Consider the following 17,621-nt stretch of genomic DNA (forward strand, 5'->3'; position numbering starts at 1 on the left):
ATTTGACTTCTGTACATCATTTTTTCACCCCGGTAAGATTTTGCATCCAAGTACTTCTATGGGTTCCCAAAGAGTCTTGGGAGTCACGGATGATGCCCAAAACCATCTCATTCATCCTTAATCACCATGTCTTAAGGCAATGATGACATACCCTCAAACGACAAAACCAATTGTTCGTATGCCTTGTCCTTGGGTGCACATGTCTTGTGGCACATGCTACAAACCCCCTTGCACCATCCCACACCCCAACACTTTGGCTTTATCACTTGGAGAGATTACCTATTTGAGAGATTTGAATGAGGGTAGCTCAAGTTATTAGACTTACCCTATCCATTCTAAGAAATCTTGAAATCCATTCTCCCCTTTTTGTTCCTACGGACCCGTTGGCAGTTCATACTTCAAACGGAGTAATCATTTAATCAATAACTCACACACAAATGGAAAACATCAAACTACACACTGTTTGGGAAGAGAAGGTTTGCGGTTTTCCAATGATTGCGTTTGCGTTATCAATCCGCAGGAGATAGGCTATAAATTTGCGCTTCTCAGTTGAACTCTTGGTATGAAACCGCGCTACTTTTCTCCCTGTTTTGTTATTATTATGAATTCAATCAGATTTTTTGCTAGTCTAATTGGGTGAATTTGCTATTTTTACTCTAGTTTAATAGTTGTATGATAAATATGAGATTATAATGTTATGTTGTGTTGTGTTATACATGTAAAGCTGTAATTACTCTTTCTCTCATCTGCATTATCGCTGTTAGATTGAAGCGCTTTATTGTAGTACTTTCAATTGTGTAGTTTAGCTATTAATTATGATGCGAAAATCTAATTGCATTTGGGAAAGAAATTCAATTTGTTATGATACGATTGAAGTAGGGTGACTGCTTTCTTGATGTTTCTATTACAAGAAAAGGTCTTAACTTTATTCCAACCCTCCAATTATTACAATAATAGTTTTCCCTAAATATGTAATTGGGTCTAGTGTAGTGATTATGAAAATCGCTGTTTTGAGGCTGAGGGATTGATTTTTGGGTAGACTATTTACTATTGTGCATCACTTCTGATCAAGAAGTAGTTTGCATAGACCCTTGGCTAAACTAGAAAGGTACTACCTCCGTCCCTTAATACAATGCCTCTTTTGAGCATTTATTCCTCACACAATAAAGAGAAAGAGGCATTGTATTATGGGACGAGGTAGTATGTCATTGTGTGTGTGTGAAAGGGGTTTTTACTTGGGCTTTCTTACTTTTTGACAATAAGCCTTACAGAAATAGTTCTTTTTGAATAATTAAGTGATGATCTAGTGTAGTGTTCATGATAATCATGCCCTTCGGTGGTTGTCGTTTGAATTTTGTATAGACTATACTATATGCAACACTTCAGATCTAAAGAAGTTTTGTTGACCCTTGGTTAAATTAGAAAGGTGTGTGTGTCATGGCCTTGTGGGGCACTTGGGGACGGGGAGGACACTTGGTGAGTTTTTTTTTTTTTTTTCTTTTTTTCTTTTTTGACAAATAGGCCACACTAGGGTTTTCTTACTTTTTCTTGGTGGCTTAAGTGGAGAAAGCCCCTTTCAAGCAACTTTAACTTTCGTGGAGCTATACGGTATATAAATTTGTTATAGATAGATTACGGGAATATGAACTCATTGCAGAATGCAGATCACAGTTGGGTTATGAAGGTTGGAGATGCTGTATTTAAGTGAGAAATCTCTCCAACAAGTAAATTAGGAGTGAATAATCTATTAAAAAAAAAGTGTACAATAGAATTGTGTTGACTAATAAGAAAAGTAAGATGAGTTCTATTGATAAGGAGGGTGAAATTGTGATGGTGTGATTTGATCGTTATATACAAGAATCTGTAGGGCAATAAGACACCCCACCCACTAAAAATTATTTAATCCACTATAACCAATCAATAAGGAGGAAATTGCAATCTTTTAATCCTCTCGATGTCATGGAAATCCAACCTCATGTGCTCACATCCCTTGAAGTAAAGCCATGCTTAATTTGTCTGTGATTATGTGATTTAATCTTTTTCTTTCTCTCCCTTATTTTTCTTACCAAATATTTTATGATCTCATGTTATCTTATCGGAGTATGATTTATTCTTATAAGATTTTTGTAAAAAAGTCTGACCTAAATTTCCCTGAAACTTGAATGGTTTTAAAGTTATTTCCATTGTAAAGTGATCAGAAGTCAGAGCTTATGGGATTTTGTTTAATGTTTCCTTGACATAATATGATTTTTTGACCTATCTAATTATCTGAGATGAAATAAGTAATAAAGATTGAAAATAGGTGAACTAACATGGTTGATAAGGGATTTTAATATCGAGGGCTAATGTCTCAGCAAACCGCAAGTTCTCTTGCATAGGCAAGATGCTTATGAACTTTAGCTGGGAACTAACATTTACATATATGTTTACTTGCATGAGTGGACTGTGAGCTTTGACGGCCATAACTAGGTGCATGCCTTATGTCAAACTGCAAGACTGGCCTGTGTCCTTACTGTCCATGCTAAAGACTTCATTCTTTGTGTCCACAATCGAGAATGAACCCTTGTTAAGCCTGATTGAAATGTCGAAGCACCAAAGATGCTACTCATTTAGCAACCACGATAGAGATATATTGCAATGATAATTTTTTTAACTCCACTTCTTTTAGAATCCCAATAGAAGTGGGGCTAACCTCAGTTTTTTGCAATTTGGCTGTGATTTGACTAATTGGCAGTTACTAGGAATTGTACATATGACAATATGAGGGTGGCCTGGTAGGTCTGGGCCTCAATGTATACTGAAAAACTGCAATGATTGCTGCTGATCTGTAAGTTGTTTAGCATGCATAACAGATATGTGCTTGAATTATTCATTTCATATTTCACCCTGATCATAGTGACATTCCTCTTATTAGTATACCACTGTAAAATATATGAGTAATTATGAATCCCGTTGTTCAACTTAATAGTATATATGAAAAGGTAATGTGGTTTAAATTTTTATTTTATTGTGGTATTTATCAGTCAAATTGCTAGCTTAAAGCAATATTTTCCTTGGCCATAAGGGTTGATTTTACATTTATGAGTATTTTGATTCTTCTTTTCTTGCGCTATATCTTGTCTGATGTGTGTTAAAAAGTTAGCAGTACATGCGATCTTCACAATGTCTAGTGGCCTTAAATATCAAATAATGAGCTGTATGTTATTTTATATGTGGTGGATTAAAAACTCCAAGTTGATTGATTGACCTAGAATTTACTCAATTTATCATCATAAGTTCTCAATTAATCTCAACAATAAAGTTGTCAGTCGGAGTGATCTGGTCGTGGTAAATATACTTTCTTTGTTTATTTAAAAAAACTTCCAACACACCTTTTTGACATGCTAAGTGAGGAAGTGATTAGAAAAGGTAGAGGGACGGATTAAGCTATAACATTTATCTATAACAACTCAACACTTTCTTCTAATCGATGGTAAAGTTATTTCTATTAATTTGTTCACTTACCTAGTTTAAAATCCTTCTTAAAGTGCATGCCAAAGTGGTATGTTGCAAGTAAATAAAAACAGAGGTAGTACATTTTTTAACTAAAGGTGGCTTGATTATGTTTGTCTGTGTTGTCTTTAGTTGCTAGCTAACTCATACAACTTATCTTAAAATGGTGGCATGGTGTCACAATTCCAATTTTTTAGGAATTCAGAATGGTGCTATAATTATAGATGCGAAATGTTGTATCAAACATATCTATACTTCTGTTTTATAGGCTAGATCCTAAATCTTATGTGTCACCCATCCGCTTTCTTTATCCTGGCAAAAAAATTATAGAGTTTAGAGGCATTGGGTTTGGGGTATGTTAATGTTTTGATCAACAGTCTTTTAAATTTTGACTATATTTTAAAATTCCTGCAGCTGGGTATCAAAGATCCAAACCCTTTCACATTTAGTATTATATACGTAAGAGGTAAGACATGTTATCCACCCCCACAACAACAATATAGTGCAGCCTTGCCAAAGTAGGGCTTTGGCAGAGTAAAATGTATAGCTTCACAGTTCACACAGAAGCTTCATTGTGCATAGAACAATTTGTGATGGTGGTTTATGCCTGTTTAGGCATGTGAATTGGCTGCTTCTGGCTGATTATTCTGAATTCTCTCTTTCTTTTGTGTTTATTTCACTAGTTAGGGGCCTTTATTTTCAAATGGGACAGGTCACAGGTAGCACGTAGTGATTTATCCCGAATGTCTTAATGTTCATGGCAGGTGGAAATTTGAGTCTTATGTGCCTTAAAAATTCCTGCTTCATGACTGAAAGAGCAGGCGCGTGATTATCATGTCAGAACTTTTTAAAGCCTTTAGGCTACTTCCAGTCATGACCCCTTTGCTTCTGTCAGTTGCGACAAGTGCTTCATGTCAATTGATATGCCAGTTTAGCATATGATTATATGTTAAATTATTACGGAGTATTAGTTTTTTGTGTTTAATCATCTTAAACATGCTGTTATTCCAACATTCTGTATATATATGCATTTCGTCTTGGTTGATAAATGACATTGGGTCTGTGAAGGGGAGGGAACATATGAAATTATGCCCCAGTGGTTGAGCGTTCAATTTCATAACTTTTATTAAATGAGATAACACAAACAAAAACCTTTATGCATGTGGCCTTTGTCTCAATAATTACAGATGCATTGTTTGCATATTGTTGTCTTTAAGTGGTTTTATGTTTTTCTTTGTGGGTAATATAATGCCAGAAAGAGCAGCCTCTTGCTCTTGTAGCTAGCTGGTAGCTACTTGAACAGTGCTTTCTCTTTCTCCCTTCTGGATCATTACCAATCCTTTTCTAGGTGTGAAGAATCCAAATGTTAGTGTAAAAATAGAGTAGGTAGCTTACAGCTCAACAAAAGATATGTGTCTGTATAATGCAATAACAGCATTGTATCCTGAAGGACCCATTTATCATTTTATCTGCATGATGATATATTGATGTGATTTGACTTAAACAAAAGCTTCAATATTTTTTTTAGCAATATGTTAACCTTCATCTATTGCTTTCTCTCCCATGGCTATTATAAGATTATAACTGTAGTTGGTACTTTTCTGATTTACATTTTACAGGATCAAATGATTAATGGTCGACCACTCAATCAATCAATGGGTGACTACTCGACCCAGAAAAATGATGGCTGCAAAATAGATTGTGAACCTCAACTATTGGCACGAGTTGGCTATGGTATGATGTTTTCATATTTACTGACATGACTATTTCCCTTTTTTTTTTTTAACCCCAAACTGCAGCTAGTTACATGCCTTAACATACTTCTTTTGTGTGTGTGTGTGTGTGTGTGTGGGTTTGAATGGTAGAGTATAGAAGTCTTCTTGTTATGTGTCATTTGGCTTGAGAATGATGACTTTGGGTGTTCCAATACAGATTGTAACAAAGTACTGACCCTGATATGTTAATAGTTTCTCAATTTTATGCAGAAAATCCCGCTGATAACATGTGCTGTCTTGATTCTTGTCATGAAAGAAAAGTACTCTAATTTTATTCTAGAAAGCTCATCTTCTGGTGCTGGTTTTCCTTGTGGGGAAACTATTTGACTTGGGTCACCTACTGGTGTCTCCTTGATTTCTAAATATGAAAATGAAAGAAAACTAAAAGAGAGGGCCGTAGTCTTAGGTTCAAGTCTTCATACAAGTATTTTTTTTCTCCAGAAAAAAAAAAAATAAATAAAAATAGAGGGGCCGTAGATAACTTTTCCTGGGGAAAGTTTGCATAATTCTATCAATTATTAATTGAAGTCTTCTAGAAAAGATAAAGCACTCTGATCTTGACAGATCTGAGCCTTTTGGGGTATGCAAACATTTCTATGTTACCTTATCTGTTACAAATTTGATCTAATAATGTTTTTTTCCTTGTCTTCTGGCTTGGTAGGACTTTTCAAGGCTGGTTAAGATCAAACAAGCCAATCGGTGGATCCATGTGGATAGCTGGATCATTAATCTGTAAGAATGTGGCAATTTTTTCGTGCACCCGGGAGTACCCAAGATAGCGCTCCTGATTTGGAATGTGCACATCACGCACGCGGCACACGCGCATGGAGAGGCTTGTGTTTGTCACTTAGTAGAGCCACATTCTGGGTACTCCAGGCTGCACCATGCATACATATATATGTTGGTAAAGCGTGATGGTTGTTAGCATCACTGCTTTGGCTAATTTAAATAGGCCCAACTGATAATATATAGAATATACATGAATTTTGACAAGATTGTCCAAAGTTAATTACAGTAGTTTGATTATAAGAACAATATTACTGGTGTTTTGAATGCCGCAAATCAATAATTTTCGTACAAGAACTAAAGATTGCCTCTATTGCTCACAGTACGTGCATTCTGGAGTCTATCAGTAGTTCTGTACAAGCTAGTGTTTGTTGGTTGTTGTGTACATTTGAATTTTACATACAAGCAAAATCCAATCCGTTGTGACCGTTTTCTTATATTGTTGCGAAGAAATAAATGCTGATTGAGACACATTTTCAACCCCTCTCTCATATATGTTAAAACCAACTAAAACATTGAAATAATCTCCATTATGATGCCCATTTTGGACTGATTATTAATGATGGTAAGATAAAACCGAGTTTCTATTCTTGGCATGCAAATGTACCCCTAAACATCGTTACCAACTAAGCTGCTTGACATTCACCCCCCACGATAACTTTTAATCACAACTAGCTACAAGTGATGGTTCGTATTTTCTTCAATATTGATGATGATTAGGACAGGTAAACATGGGTACTTCTTGGATAGTTGGATTTGAGATGTTTCCCACATGGAAAATCCAGCGAGACTTTTAACTAGTGTTTTACATAATTACATATGAAGTACAAGGTCTATTTAGCAAAGCACTCTATCTGATCCTATTTTGTTATCTTCCTCAGCTTACTACCACACAATTATGGAGAGATTTTGGAGGACATCCTTCATTTGACATATCTGTCCATTTTCATTATCATTATTCCCTACCAAGATGTGACACTTTCTATGGTGGCTTTCATCCTCATACTCGAGACCCATTTGTGTAATTTCACAGGTTCGATGATTGTGTATTACCAACATTATTTCTTACATAATTCTTCATTGGAAATTGAGCTTCTACTGTCACTGAACAAAATTTAGTTCAGGATTTTCATTGTGAAAAAAAGATCAGGGTAGAAAACATAGTAGTACCCAGGAAAGAAAAGGAAATCATTTCAGTTTGATTGAGTGACTTTTTTCACCACAACTTTTTTTTTTTTCTTGGGGTGAAGTTGGTTCTACTTTGTCTTCTTTACTGCTGCTTTTATGGCCTTATATTATGGCACTGTTCTGATGTGATTATGATAATAAAGGATTTTGGTTTCGGTTTTCGATCCTTTTCATGATGGGACTTGATCAAGAAGAAGCTCCACTTACTACTGGTGACATGTCCTCTAAGAAGAAAGAGCTGCTGTCTTCAGCTATGAAGAGAACAAATGAATGGTTTGCCTCTCATCTCCTATTTATATATTTATGTTAATGCTTTAATTATTATAATATATATCACCGACTTTTTTTCCTAGAGATGTATGTATCTTGAAAGTTTATCATAAAAATTAAATTATAATCATTAATAAACAGGAGATTATTGATGTAACTTTTGTAATTGCAGGATTATCTCTCAGGAAATTCCTAGTGATGTCACCATTCGTATTGGTGATGATTCCTTTTCTTTGCACAAGGTAATTTTCACTGTTATAGTTGAAAAAAGGAAAATCTTATACAACAAAAACATCCATCTTCCTTTTTTTTTATAAATTTATTTTATTTGATGTGAAAAAAAAAAATGGCACTTAACATAAGCGTAGCTGAAGGTTTATATACTTTTTATGTTAAGTGCAGTTCCCACTCCTGTCAAAATGTGGATACCTTAAGAAATTGGTATCAGAATCTAATGATTCTGATGTCTGCAACGTTGAAATTCGGGACATTCCGGGAGGAGCAGAAGCTTTTGAGCTTGCAGCAAAGTTCTGCTATGGGATTAATTTTGAGATAAGCACTGAAAACATTGCCATGCTTCGATGTGCGGCTGAGTATCTTGAAATGACAGAAGATTTTGCAGTAGAGAACCTTGTTGGAAGGACTGAGACATACTTGAATGAAGTAGCATTAAAGAGCCTTTCTTCCTGTGTTTCGATTCTGCTTACATCAGAAAGCCTGCTACCTATGGCAGAGCAAGTAAAGGTAGTGAGTCGTTGTGTTGACGCTATAGCTTTTCTAGCCTGCAAGGATAGCCAATTCTCAGGGACCAACAGGATGGAAGGCGGCATTGAAGAAATCAATTCTTCATTAGTTCCTCAGCAAAAACCTATCGTGGAGTTTTGGTGGGCAGAAGATTTAACTACACTTAGAATTGATATGTTTCAAAGGGTTCTGATAGCAATGACAGCTAGAGGATTTAAGCAATATGCTCTTGGTCCACTACTCATGCTCTATGCTCAAAAGTCTCTTAGAGGTTTGGTGAGATGCCCTCCTCAATTACTTTTTGTTCATGTTTTATTTAGCTGTTCAAATTCCTAACCTATGTTTTTGCATCTTCGGTTTCCACTTCTGTTATTTGATGGTATAAAATCAGAGAGTAAGGGAAAAACATTTACAAATTCCCGTCAATGTAGGAAATATTTAATATCAGGAGAGAATATGTTCCTTTCTGCCTTTCTGGTTCCGCTTTTCTTCATGCCCTGATTCTTCTTGATTCGGATTTGTGTAGTAATTTATCTTCTTACAGTTGGAAAAGTATTTTTAAATTTGCCCCTTGAATATATTGTGTTTTAAAACAATGATAGCCTTGTCCTATAAAACTTTTAATGTTAGGAATTTGTATCTGAGAAATACTTTGCACTCGACCTAAGGAACTAATCAATTTTCCTCCCCAATACTAATTTTTTTGACCCAATTGAGTCATTATAGAAAACCACACAAGAGTGTTATTCTAGGCATTGTTTATGATAACTTCTCCCTATCTCTTTCATAAATTCACACACTGTTATGATCTTGTGGAGCAGGAGGTGATCGGTAAGGGGAGGAAGAAATTGGAGCCCAAGCAAGAACATGAAAAGAGGGTTGTCTTAGAGACCATAGTAAGCCTGCTTCCCAGGGAAAAAAATGTGTTATCAGTTAGTTTCCTAGCCACATTGCTTCGTTCTTCAATATGGCTCGAGACAACAGTTGCTTGCCGCCTTGATTTGGAAAAGAGGATGGCCTTACAACTTGGTCAGGCAGCCTTAGATGACCTTTTGATACCTTCATATTGTTTCACTGGGGACACCTTGTTTGATGTGGATTCAGTAAGGAGGATCATGATGAACTTCCTTGAGAGCGAAGTGGAGGGTAATCATCTGGGTTATGGTGCTGGGGAGGAACATGTATTTCCTCCTTCTAATGACTTGGAAAGAGTGGGGAGATTGATGGAAAGTTACTTGGCTGAGATTGCCTCTGATCGAAATTTGACAGTTTCCAAATTTACTGGTCTAGCTGAGATCATTCCTGAACAAGCTCGAGTCACTGAGGATGGGATGTATAGAGCTATAGACATTTTCCTCAAGGTATGTTCTGTTTAATTTTGCAAATTCAGTATAATAACATCATCTACTTTATTGATATTAATTCCACTGATCAAAGAGCTGCTAATTCGAATTAAAATACCTGCAAAGTTCTGTTATCTTATTGCAGCTATTGTCGCTTTTACTTCTTATTGCTTCAGATTTCTTTCATCCTGAAATAATACAATATGTCATGTTTGAATTTAAGGTCAAATATATAAACACTGAATATTTTTATATCATTATCACATTATGTATTGTTGTATCGACGCATTTAGGATTGGCCTGTTTTGTAGACCGATCCCTGAGATCAGGTGTTCCTCCCTAAGATATAGTCCACGTATTCCATGCCTGTCTACTTGAACAGTTGATAAAGATATCATACACTCATCACCTTAAAATAGTTCTAGATTTTGCAAATATGAATGAGAAAAAATACCTTGATTATCTCAAAATTTGCACTAAAATATGAATGGCCGTCCATAATATCATATTGCATTTGTTGTATAAGGTTGAGAGAAAAAACGTTGTTGTGCAAGTTTGTTAGAAAACTTTGCAGGCTCATCCTACACTAATTGACCTGGAGAGGAAGAAAGTGTGCAGCTTAATGGATTGCCAGAAGCTATCAAGGGAGGCATGTGCTCATGCGGCTCAAAATGACCGTCTTCCTGTCCAAACAGTTGTTCAAGTCCTCTACTACGAGCAGCAACGCCTTCGTGAGTCCATGAATGAAAATAATGACAGCAATTTCAACTCCTCTACAGGAGCCATAATCCCTAGCAAAACTCTGAACCTTTACTCCTCGACTACACCCTCTGCAGATGAGCTTGTAAAGCTTAAGCGGGAGAATGAGGACCTGAAAATTGAGCTCCTTAAATTAAAAATGAAGTTGAAGGAAGTTGAGAAACCTAAGAATATGATTGATAATAATACATCTGTTACTAGCAGTCCTGCAAAAAGTACTACGTCTGCTTCTGATCAAAAGCCGCCTTTGCCTAGGAAGTCTTTTATGACCTCTGTGAAGAAATTAGGGAGGCTTCTTATTCCTGCTGATGGAGGAGTACTCTCAACTCCTCGCCGTGCTAAGGCTAGTAAGGGTCGTCGCCATTCCATCTCTTAAAATTCGATTTACATGGTTTGTCTTGTAGGACTTTTTTGGTAATGTACAGTTTGAGCTCATGATTCAGTCAGTATTTTGAGGATTGAGAAAAAAAAACTGCACTTTCTTTTCTTCAACTTCGGTTTGCTAAATGTATTGTTGTGTAGTATATGTATTTGTATATTATCTGTAAAATTCATTTTATATCATAAACATGATATAATCAATACTTCCTCCGTTCTTTTATTATTGCACCACTTTCCTTTTTAGGAAGTTTCACAAATATTGCACCATTTCCTCTTTAGGAAAAAAATTATATGTGTTCACATTACAAATACCCAACATACCCTTTCTTTTTCACACTTACTTTTTAGTTTATCAATATGTTACATGGGCAATTTTGTATTTTTATCTTTCTCTTTCTTACTTTTTTCCACTACCAAAATATTTACACCCAACCCCTATGGTGCAATAATAAAAAAACGGAGGAAGTATTATTAGTATTGCTTTTATTGAATCATGGGCGACACTTGATTTAGCCTAGGATTGCTATATGGTGGTGTTAATGATTTGCTATAATACTTAGATCACCATTTTCAGAGGTTTGATGGAGTTCAATTGTCTGAATTCCAGAGGAAGCACTTAAGTACTACCTCCGTTAATTATTATGTGCAACAAAGAAATATTTTATGTCTCACAAATAATACCCCTTTGTTGCACATAATAATTAACGGAGGTAGTAGTTAAATTCATCCTTTAATGAGATTTTTTAACTCCATGCCTAATTTACCGGTCAAAGGGAAATTGGGCTGGTCAGGTAGAATTATATGCAATTATCATTCATTTGGGCCTTAAAAAATGAGCCATCTCATTCAAAAGCCCATCTTATAACAATCTGTTCTCCAATAAGTGTAAATCAAAAATTTAATAAACAAAAACAGTACTATAATGATCCAATAATGATTAATTTGTAGAAATTATCTTGACTAGGTAAAAATTGATTTTAATCAGTAATAAATATTTATATTCAGTCAAGATCAGTAGAAAAATAATTGAATTTTGTAACATGTGACCGTCTAGATAACTAATTTAAATGACTAAAAATAACAACATAATTGATGAAAAATGACAACACAACTATTAGTCTATTCTCCGTGTTAAAGTACAATTATTTAGTATCAATAAATGTTGAAAAGTCAAAACAATTAGAATTACACATATATCATAACAAAAGCAGAATGTGTAAGGACAATTTGAAAGATAAAATCGTGAAAGACAACGATACTTGGGACATTTATACAGTTATACTATTCTCTCTTGAACTTTTTATTATAATTAGACTAGAAAAATTCAGATGTGACTAAACCAAACCATTAAGATTTAGCTAAATTTATACAAATATCGATCAAATAATCATAAATAAGGAGAATAGAACACACCCCTAATTAGCAAGAAAAACTCGAAATGAATGATTCGGTGGTGGGGGTCGTCTTAGAAAGTATCCTTTATACATATGAAATCAAAAAAGAAAGTTTAAAGTAAAGATAGAGTAAAAAAAAAAGGACAGGCTAGCAAAGCATGATTCTGGGTCATACATACAATGTAACACTACACAGTTGGTTACAGGAAAGTTCTATCTTTGGGGAAGAAGATTAGGATACTTCCAAATAATGTTTTTCCAAAATTAAACAGAAATCATTAATTAGCTAAATTATGAGGACAGGGCAAAACCATTGATGGTAGTAGCTGGTTTGTAATTTAATTAATTCAAGACAAGGAATCTCTTGTTACCATTTGGTGGCAGACACAAACAATTCAAAATCAACTATTTTTGCAGGTTCCAACTATACTCTTACAAGACTACTACTGTATATTCTACTATCTTTTCAACAACTTATACACTATTATACTCCCTTTGTTGTCTAGATAATAAACTAAGAGAACTTATCAAGGGGATTACATTATTATACGTTACTTCCTCCGTCCTTTTTTGTTTATTCTGTAATTTTGTTTAAGGTGCTCTTTTGAAATCGCTTTATTATCTTAATAGGTAAATTTCTTATCTGTAATTTCAGCTTAATTGGTACCGTCTCTTTGTGCCCTCTCTCTTCTCATTAACGTAACCGCATTTGCAACCCTATGTGCATAGTTTTGTCTCACTTCTTAATAAAGTGAACTTTGTGAACTTTGCTCTATAAAGAGTCAAAAGGTGACGTGGAAATATACTCGTAAATTTGTAATCGCGTTTATATTAATGTTATACTCATTTACGAGTTCTATTAATAATAGGAAAGATTAAAATTAAAATTATTAAGTACTAATAACACAGATCGATATATACAGAGTATATGATTTTGTCATATATTTTGAATTTGGAGTAGATAATGTACTAATCAAATGGACAATCTACCTCAAGCTCAAAGATGATATATTTGCCCAGTACAGTCCGTAAAACCGTAACATAAGAAGGAGGCAATTGTACACTATTTAACGTATTATATATCTCTATCTGTTTAATTATCTTAAATAGCGTGGTTAGTTTGATATTCTACTAATTCATTAGGGCAGCGTAATTAAACTAATTAAGACAACGAAATTAATTAGCTACTGTCTTTTATGAAGAAACTACAACGTGGGACGGGAATAATTGGTCATATGCTTTCATTTATTTCTTAGAAGATGTTGCGGTATCATATCTCTTTGTTGGATTTATTTTCAGCTAAGTCAATTTAATTACAGTATACAATATGAAATATGCATGTATTAGTATTAGAATTAATGGAGAGATATTATCATATTAGATCAATAAAATACTAAAAAAAGAAATTAGTGTGAGATGCCCATCTAGAGATTGCATTGTAAACATGCAGTTTACACCAATTCTTGAAACAATCTTAAAGTGAAAAAAAAGAGATTCAATCTTAAAGTGGAGTAAGACTTGGCCAATGATAAGTTATGGGATCAAATTTCAATAGGCGCTCTTTAGGGTAGATTTTGTTTATCCTTCCCTCTAATCACGCGCACACGCAATGAGTTTGAATAGCAAATTTAGAAGCTCGAATAGGCATATACAATAGCAAGGATGTAAAAATGAAATTCCTACTTTCTAAATTCAATCCTTTAATTTAAGAAATGAATTGAAGCAAGGTGTTATTTACAGGTTAGGCATAATGGGTAGAAATTGATGAAGATCTTGGAACCTGTCTCATCATACAACTAAACTTGTACATAGCCAGGAATCAAGGATACAACAACTGACAATATTTGTCTAGTTCTGCTGATACCATTTCCAGCCATAGAATCTTTGCCATTTTTTTGTGCTAAAATCTAGGTCCCATATAATATCTTTACCAAATCCATTTTCTAAACTGCATAACTAATTCAACATTCGTTCAAAAAAAAAAAAAAAAAAAAAAAAAAAAAAAACTAATTCAACATTACATTTTAAATTGAAAAAAAAAAAATCTAAATCTAAACATGTAAAGTACTTCTTATATCTTTAACCCAATAGAATTCATGTTTTGAATGAGAAATGTGATAACTAAATCCGAACATCAACATTATATGAAGTACATACGTACTCTACAAATAGGAAGTTTTAACAAATCTAATGACTAATCTTTTGTAAGATTAACAAGGTTGTCATTTCAATAACAATTTTAAACTTTTTACAAAAGGCCTCTACTAATGCCTGATCAATCTGTCAAATAGCTTCTCCATTAGTCTCCAAATAAAACTAACAGCAAAAGAGATTTTTTTTTTTAAAAAGTTAAAAAAAAAAAATAAAAAATTAAAATAAACAAAAGAACAACTCCACACAAAACTACAGATAAACTGAACCTAATAAACTCAGTTGGTTAAGTCAGCTTCAAACTCAAAGCTTGGTACAACCATGGAGGATTATTATTTTGTTGACTATTCGAGAACCCGGGTTCGATGCCAGAACCTTGAGGAAAACCACCCCATGTCGTCGTCGTCATTGAGCTTCTACTAGTGGTAGTACTAGTATTATTATTCTTCGGACTTGTTTTTCTAGTCTGGCTTGACCCCGTTGAGGAAGACGATATACTTTGACCTGACTCCGACTTGCCATTCTTTCTTCGTCTCGGGTTATATGTAGTTGGACCTAAGCTTAGAGTGAGCTCAATCTCATCACCTTCATCTAACACCATCATTTTAGTATTATTATTATTATTGCCCTTGGATTCTGCAATGTATTCATAAGCTTGGGATGGTCTTGGACCGCCGTTGCTTGTTAATAATACTTGATTATCAGGTCGCATTACATTTAATCCCACCATAATATCGTTGTGGTTGATCTTCGTTTTCGCAATGTTATCTCTTTGTGCTTGTGCTTGTAGAATTAGTTGTTGTTGATAATGACCAATTGTAAAGGCTTTTTGGCTGCTTTTGACCAAAGGGTAACGCTCGAGTTTTTGCGGTTTTTGTTGTTGTTGTTGTTGGCTTACTCCAACACTTTCCATTAGCACCTTCTGAATTCGGTATAAACGATGAAGTTCACTCACCTAAAATTCAATAATTTTAATCATGTTAATTACAACGGAATTTATATTGTTAATTATATATAAGTAGTTTATACAAAAAATTCAAAGATATAAAGTATGTAAATATTTATTATTACCTGTTCTCTGAATGTTTCTTCATGCTTTAGCATCGCCATTCGCATAAATTCTTTATCATTATTGGACTTTTGAGTCTCCATTTGTTGAAGAAAGAAAAAAAAAAACGATAGTTTTTTTTTTTTTTTTTAAGAAAACGATTGTAGAATCAAGTCTTCTTCCGATCTTGTTCCTGAAATATGGAGAAAAAAAAATTAGGAAGGAATTAATAGAAAGAAAGACACTTAAGATTTTATGACAATTTCTATTTCCCTATTTGATTGGTTAAGACCAAGCAATATGACAAAAAAAAAAAAAAAAAAAAACATAGTAGAATAGTAGGGCATTATTTTGGACCTCTTATGAAAAGGTAATTTGGTGTACATTAGCTTGTATATTTTTGTACACCTCTATTACTCCATATAATTTGTTTCATATAATTTATTGCTTAAATTATCAATGGACTATTTCTTAACAATTTAAAATGTTGATGTGATGTAACATATTAAGTTTGAATCTTAACGTAATAACATAAAACTCTCTTATAAGTTGCGTGTGCAATTCTATACTATGTGTCGTAATGTGATAAGATATGCCCAGAAGAATATTAATGGCCCTGCAAGTTTCCAAATAATATCTTACCCATCAAATTGTAGGGGCCATATAAAACACATCCAAATGAAATCAAACCTTAGGTTATATGTAGATTTCTAGCCAGTTAGCTAAATTAGATATTTCTAGTAAGTGACAAATCATTTTCACCAAGTTTTAATCACACATATACTCATCTCCTTTATTTCTCTATCACTTTTAAAATTCTGTGACTTTGCATGCTTCTCTACAGTTTTTATTTATTGTGGATCTTATTGATTATTCTTTCCTTCACATCAGGAGTACAATTCAAACATACATGAAATTTATAAAACTTTCTAAATTCAAATTTAGAACATAAAAAAAAATATTCTTAATTACCTGTAAAATATCTCGGATTTAGATGAGAAGATGGACCAACAATGATTCACTTGAAGATCGATTGATGACGATCTCTCCGTATGTACTGATGGACACTTTGTTCCTTGATTAATGCACTGACGACAATTTCCGGTCCTCTCAACAAAAAAAAGAAAGGATAGGAAGATGATGATATATGATATGATGAAGAAGGCAAGGAAATTTTCCTTTTTACAAACTCTGAATATAAGATTTGGTTGAAAGTGAAAGGGATTAGATCACCTGATCTGGAAGTAAATCTTCAAATATATATATAGTAAGAGGAGGAAATAAAAAAGAGAGGGACCAAAATAAAAAAGGGAAGAATATATAAATTTCAGATATACACTAGTGATGATATAGTATATGAAATGGTTTATATATAATAAACTTGGTATGTAACTAGTAGTACTAGCAAACACAGAAACCTATGAGAATTATTGTTATTGTTGTTGGAGTTTGGTGGTTTTGGGTGTTCCAACTTTTGGCATGCCAAACAAATCCCAGAATAAAACTCTTTAACCAATCTGATTTTAGATTTGTGAGGAGCTAATTTGGTTAGGAGGAGAGAGAAAATGGAAATATAGATGAGATGTTATTGACAGTCCCAGCAATTGCTGCAGGCCTTATTATACCCCCTCTATTAAGTCTGATCCTTTATATTATTTCTTTAATTAATTAATTAATGATACCATGCCCTCCTAAATATACACACTTATTATAGGACTAGGATCATCACATTATCTACCCCCTTTTTTTTATTGATTAATTATGTTTATGATATAGTTTTCCTTTTTCTTTGGAGGGCGGTGTTATAACTTATAAGAGAATATCACCAGCTAATTAAAGGGTATTTTTATATTAGAACCTAAATCATTATTAAGTTATTATCATGCATTAATGATATGTATGATGATCCTTGTTACTCTTAGTCGTATAGCTTAATGGATGAGGGGAACACCGTACATAAATCATATGGAGTAACGTTTTTTAAGTTTTAGAACGTATCAAGACTACTAATTTAATAGTATCTCTAATAAGTAACGTAAACACATAGTGTTATTAAAAAAAAAAAAGTAACGAAGGACAAAGTAAGTATTTCACGAAGTGGATGATCATCAGCTAGCTAGCTAATTCAGTTGGTTAATTCTTGAAGAATACATGGTACTTAAACTTGTGATCAAATCTCGTATATATCGATCTAGTTCAAAATACTCGCAACATAACGAAGATTAAAAGATACTAAAAAAAATGTAAGAAAGAAATAAATAGAGAATAATAGTGGAAGAATAATAGAGAG

At 33.8% G+C, this 17,621-nt stretch overlaps 2 protein-coding genes across 4 annotated transcripts; one reads left to right on the forward strand and one right to left on the reverse strand.

Annotated features, from left to right (window-relative positions):
- Window positions 1–316: 316 nt before the first annotated feature.
- LOC110682408 (BTB/POZ domain-containing protein At5g67385-like) lies at window positions 317–10,864 on the forward strand. 2 transcript variants are annotated; one of them, XM_021858739.1, is made up of 8 exons: window positions 317–560; window positions 5,112–5,226; window positions 5,929–5,999; window positions 6,935–7,514; window positions 7,678–7,753; window positions 7,914–8,531; window positions 9,077–9,616; window positions 10,173–10,864. In XM_021858739.1, exons 4-8 carry the CDS (start codon window positions 7,414–7,416, stop codon window positions 10,731–10,733), a joined length of 1,896 nt encoding a protein of 631 aa, XP_021714431.1. In that variant the 5' UTR covers window positions 317–560; window positions 5,112–5,226; window positions 5,929–5,999; window positions 6,935–7,413; the 3' UTR covers window positions 10,734–10,864. The 2 variants fall into 2 exon arrangements, with proteins under 2 accessions (XP_021714431.1, XP_021714432.1); XM_021858740.1 differs by lacking the exons at window positions 317–560; window positions 5,112–5,226; window positions 5,929–5,999 and having other exon boundaries at window positions 6,907–7,514; window positions 7,684–7,753.
- A 3,336-nt stretch (window positions 10,865–14,200) lies between these two features.
- LOC110682409 lies at window positions 14,201–16,926 on the reverse strand. 2 transcript variants are annotated; one of them, XM_021858741.1, is made up of 3 exons: window positions 16,304–16,926; window positions 15,355–15,524; window positions 14,201–15,238 (listed from the first exon to the last, which is right to left on the reverse strand). In XM_021858741.1, the coding sequence occupies exons 2-3, from the start codon at window positions 15,433–15,435 to the stop codon at window positions 14,570–14,572; spliced, it is 750 nt and encodes a 249-aa protein (XP_021714433.1). In that variant the 5' UTR covers window positions 15,436–15,524; window positions 16,304–16,926; the 3' UTR covers window positions 14,201–14,569. The 2 variants fall into 2 exon arrangements, with proteins under 2 accessions (XP_021714433.1, XP_021714434.1); XM_021858742.1 differs by lacking the exon at window positions 16,304–16,926 and adding an exon at window positions 15,689–15,869.
- Window positions 16,927–17,621: the final 695 nt, after the last annotated feature.

Source organism: Chenopodium quinoa, unplaced genomic scaffold (genome assembly GCF_001683475.1).
Source record: "Chenopodium quinoa cultivar QQ74 unplaced genomic scaffold, ASM168347v1, whole genome shotgun sequence".
NCBI lineage: Eukaryota > Viridiplantae > Streptophyta > Magnoliopsida > Caryophyllales > Amaranthaceae > Chenopodium > Chenopodium quinoa.

Bases quoted from the DNA above. Each gene is read 5' to 3' on its own strand.
- LOC110682409 (XM_021858741.1), bottom strand. From the start codon at position 15,435: ATGGAGACTCAAAAGTCCAATAATGATAAAGAATTTATGCGAATGGCG. The intron at 15,239-15,354 runs GTAATAATAAAT...ATTGAATTTTAG, and splicing joins AAGAAACATTCAGAGAACAG to GTGAGTGAACTTCATCGTTT.
- LOC110682408 (XM_021858739.1), top strand. From the start codon at position 7,414: ATGATGGGACTTGATCAAGAAGAAGCTCCACTTACTACTGGTGACATG. The intron at 7,515-7,677 runs GTTTGCCTCTCA...TAACTTTTGTAA, and splicing joins ATGAAGAGAACAAATGAATG to TTGCAGGATTATCTCTCAGG. The intron at 9,617-10,172 runs GTATGTTCTGTT...AAAACTTTGCAG, and splicing joins CTATAGACATTTTCCTCAAG to GCTCATCCTACACTAATTGA.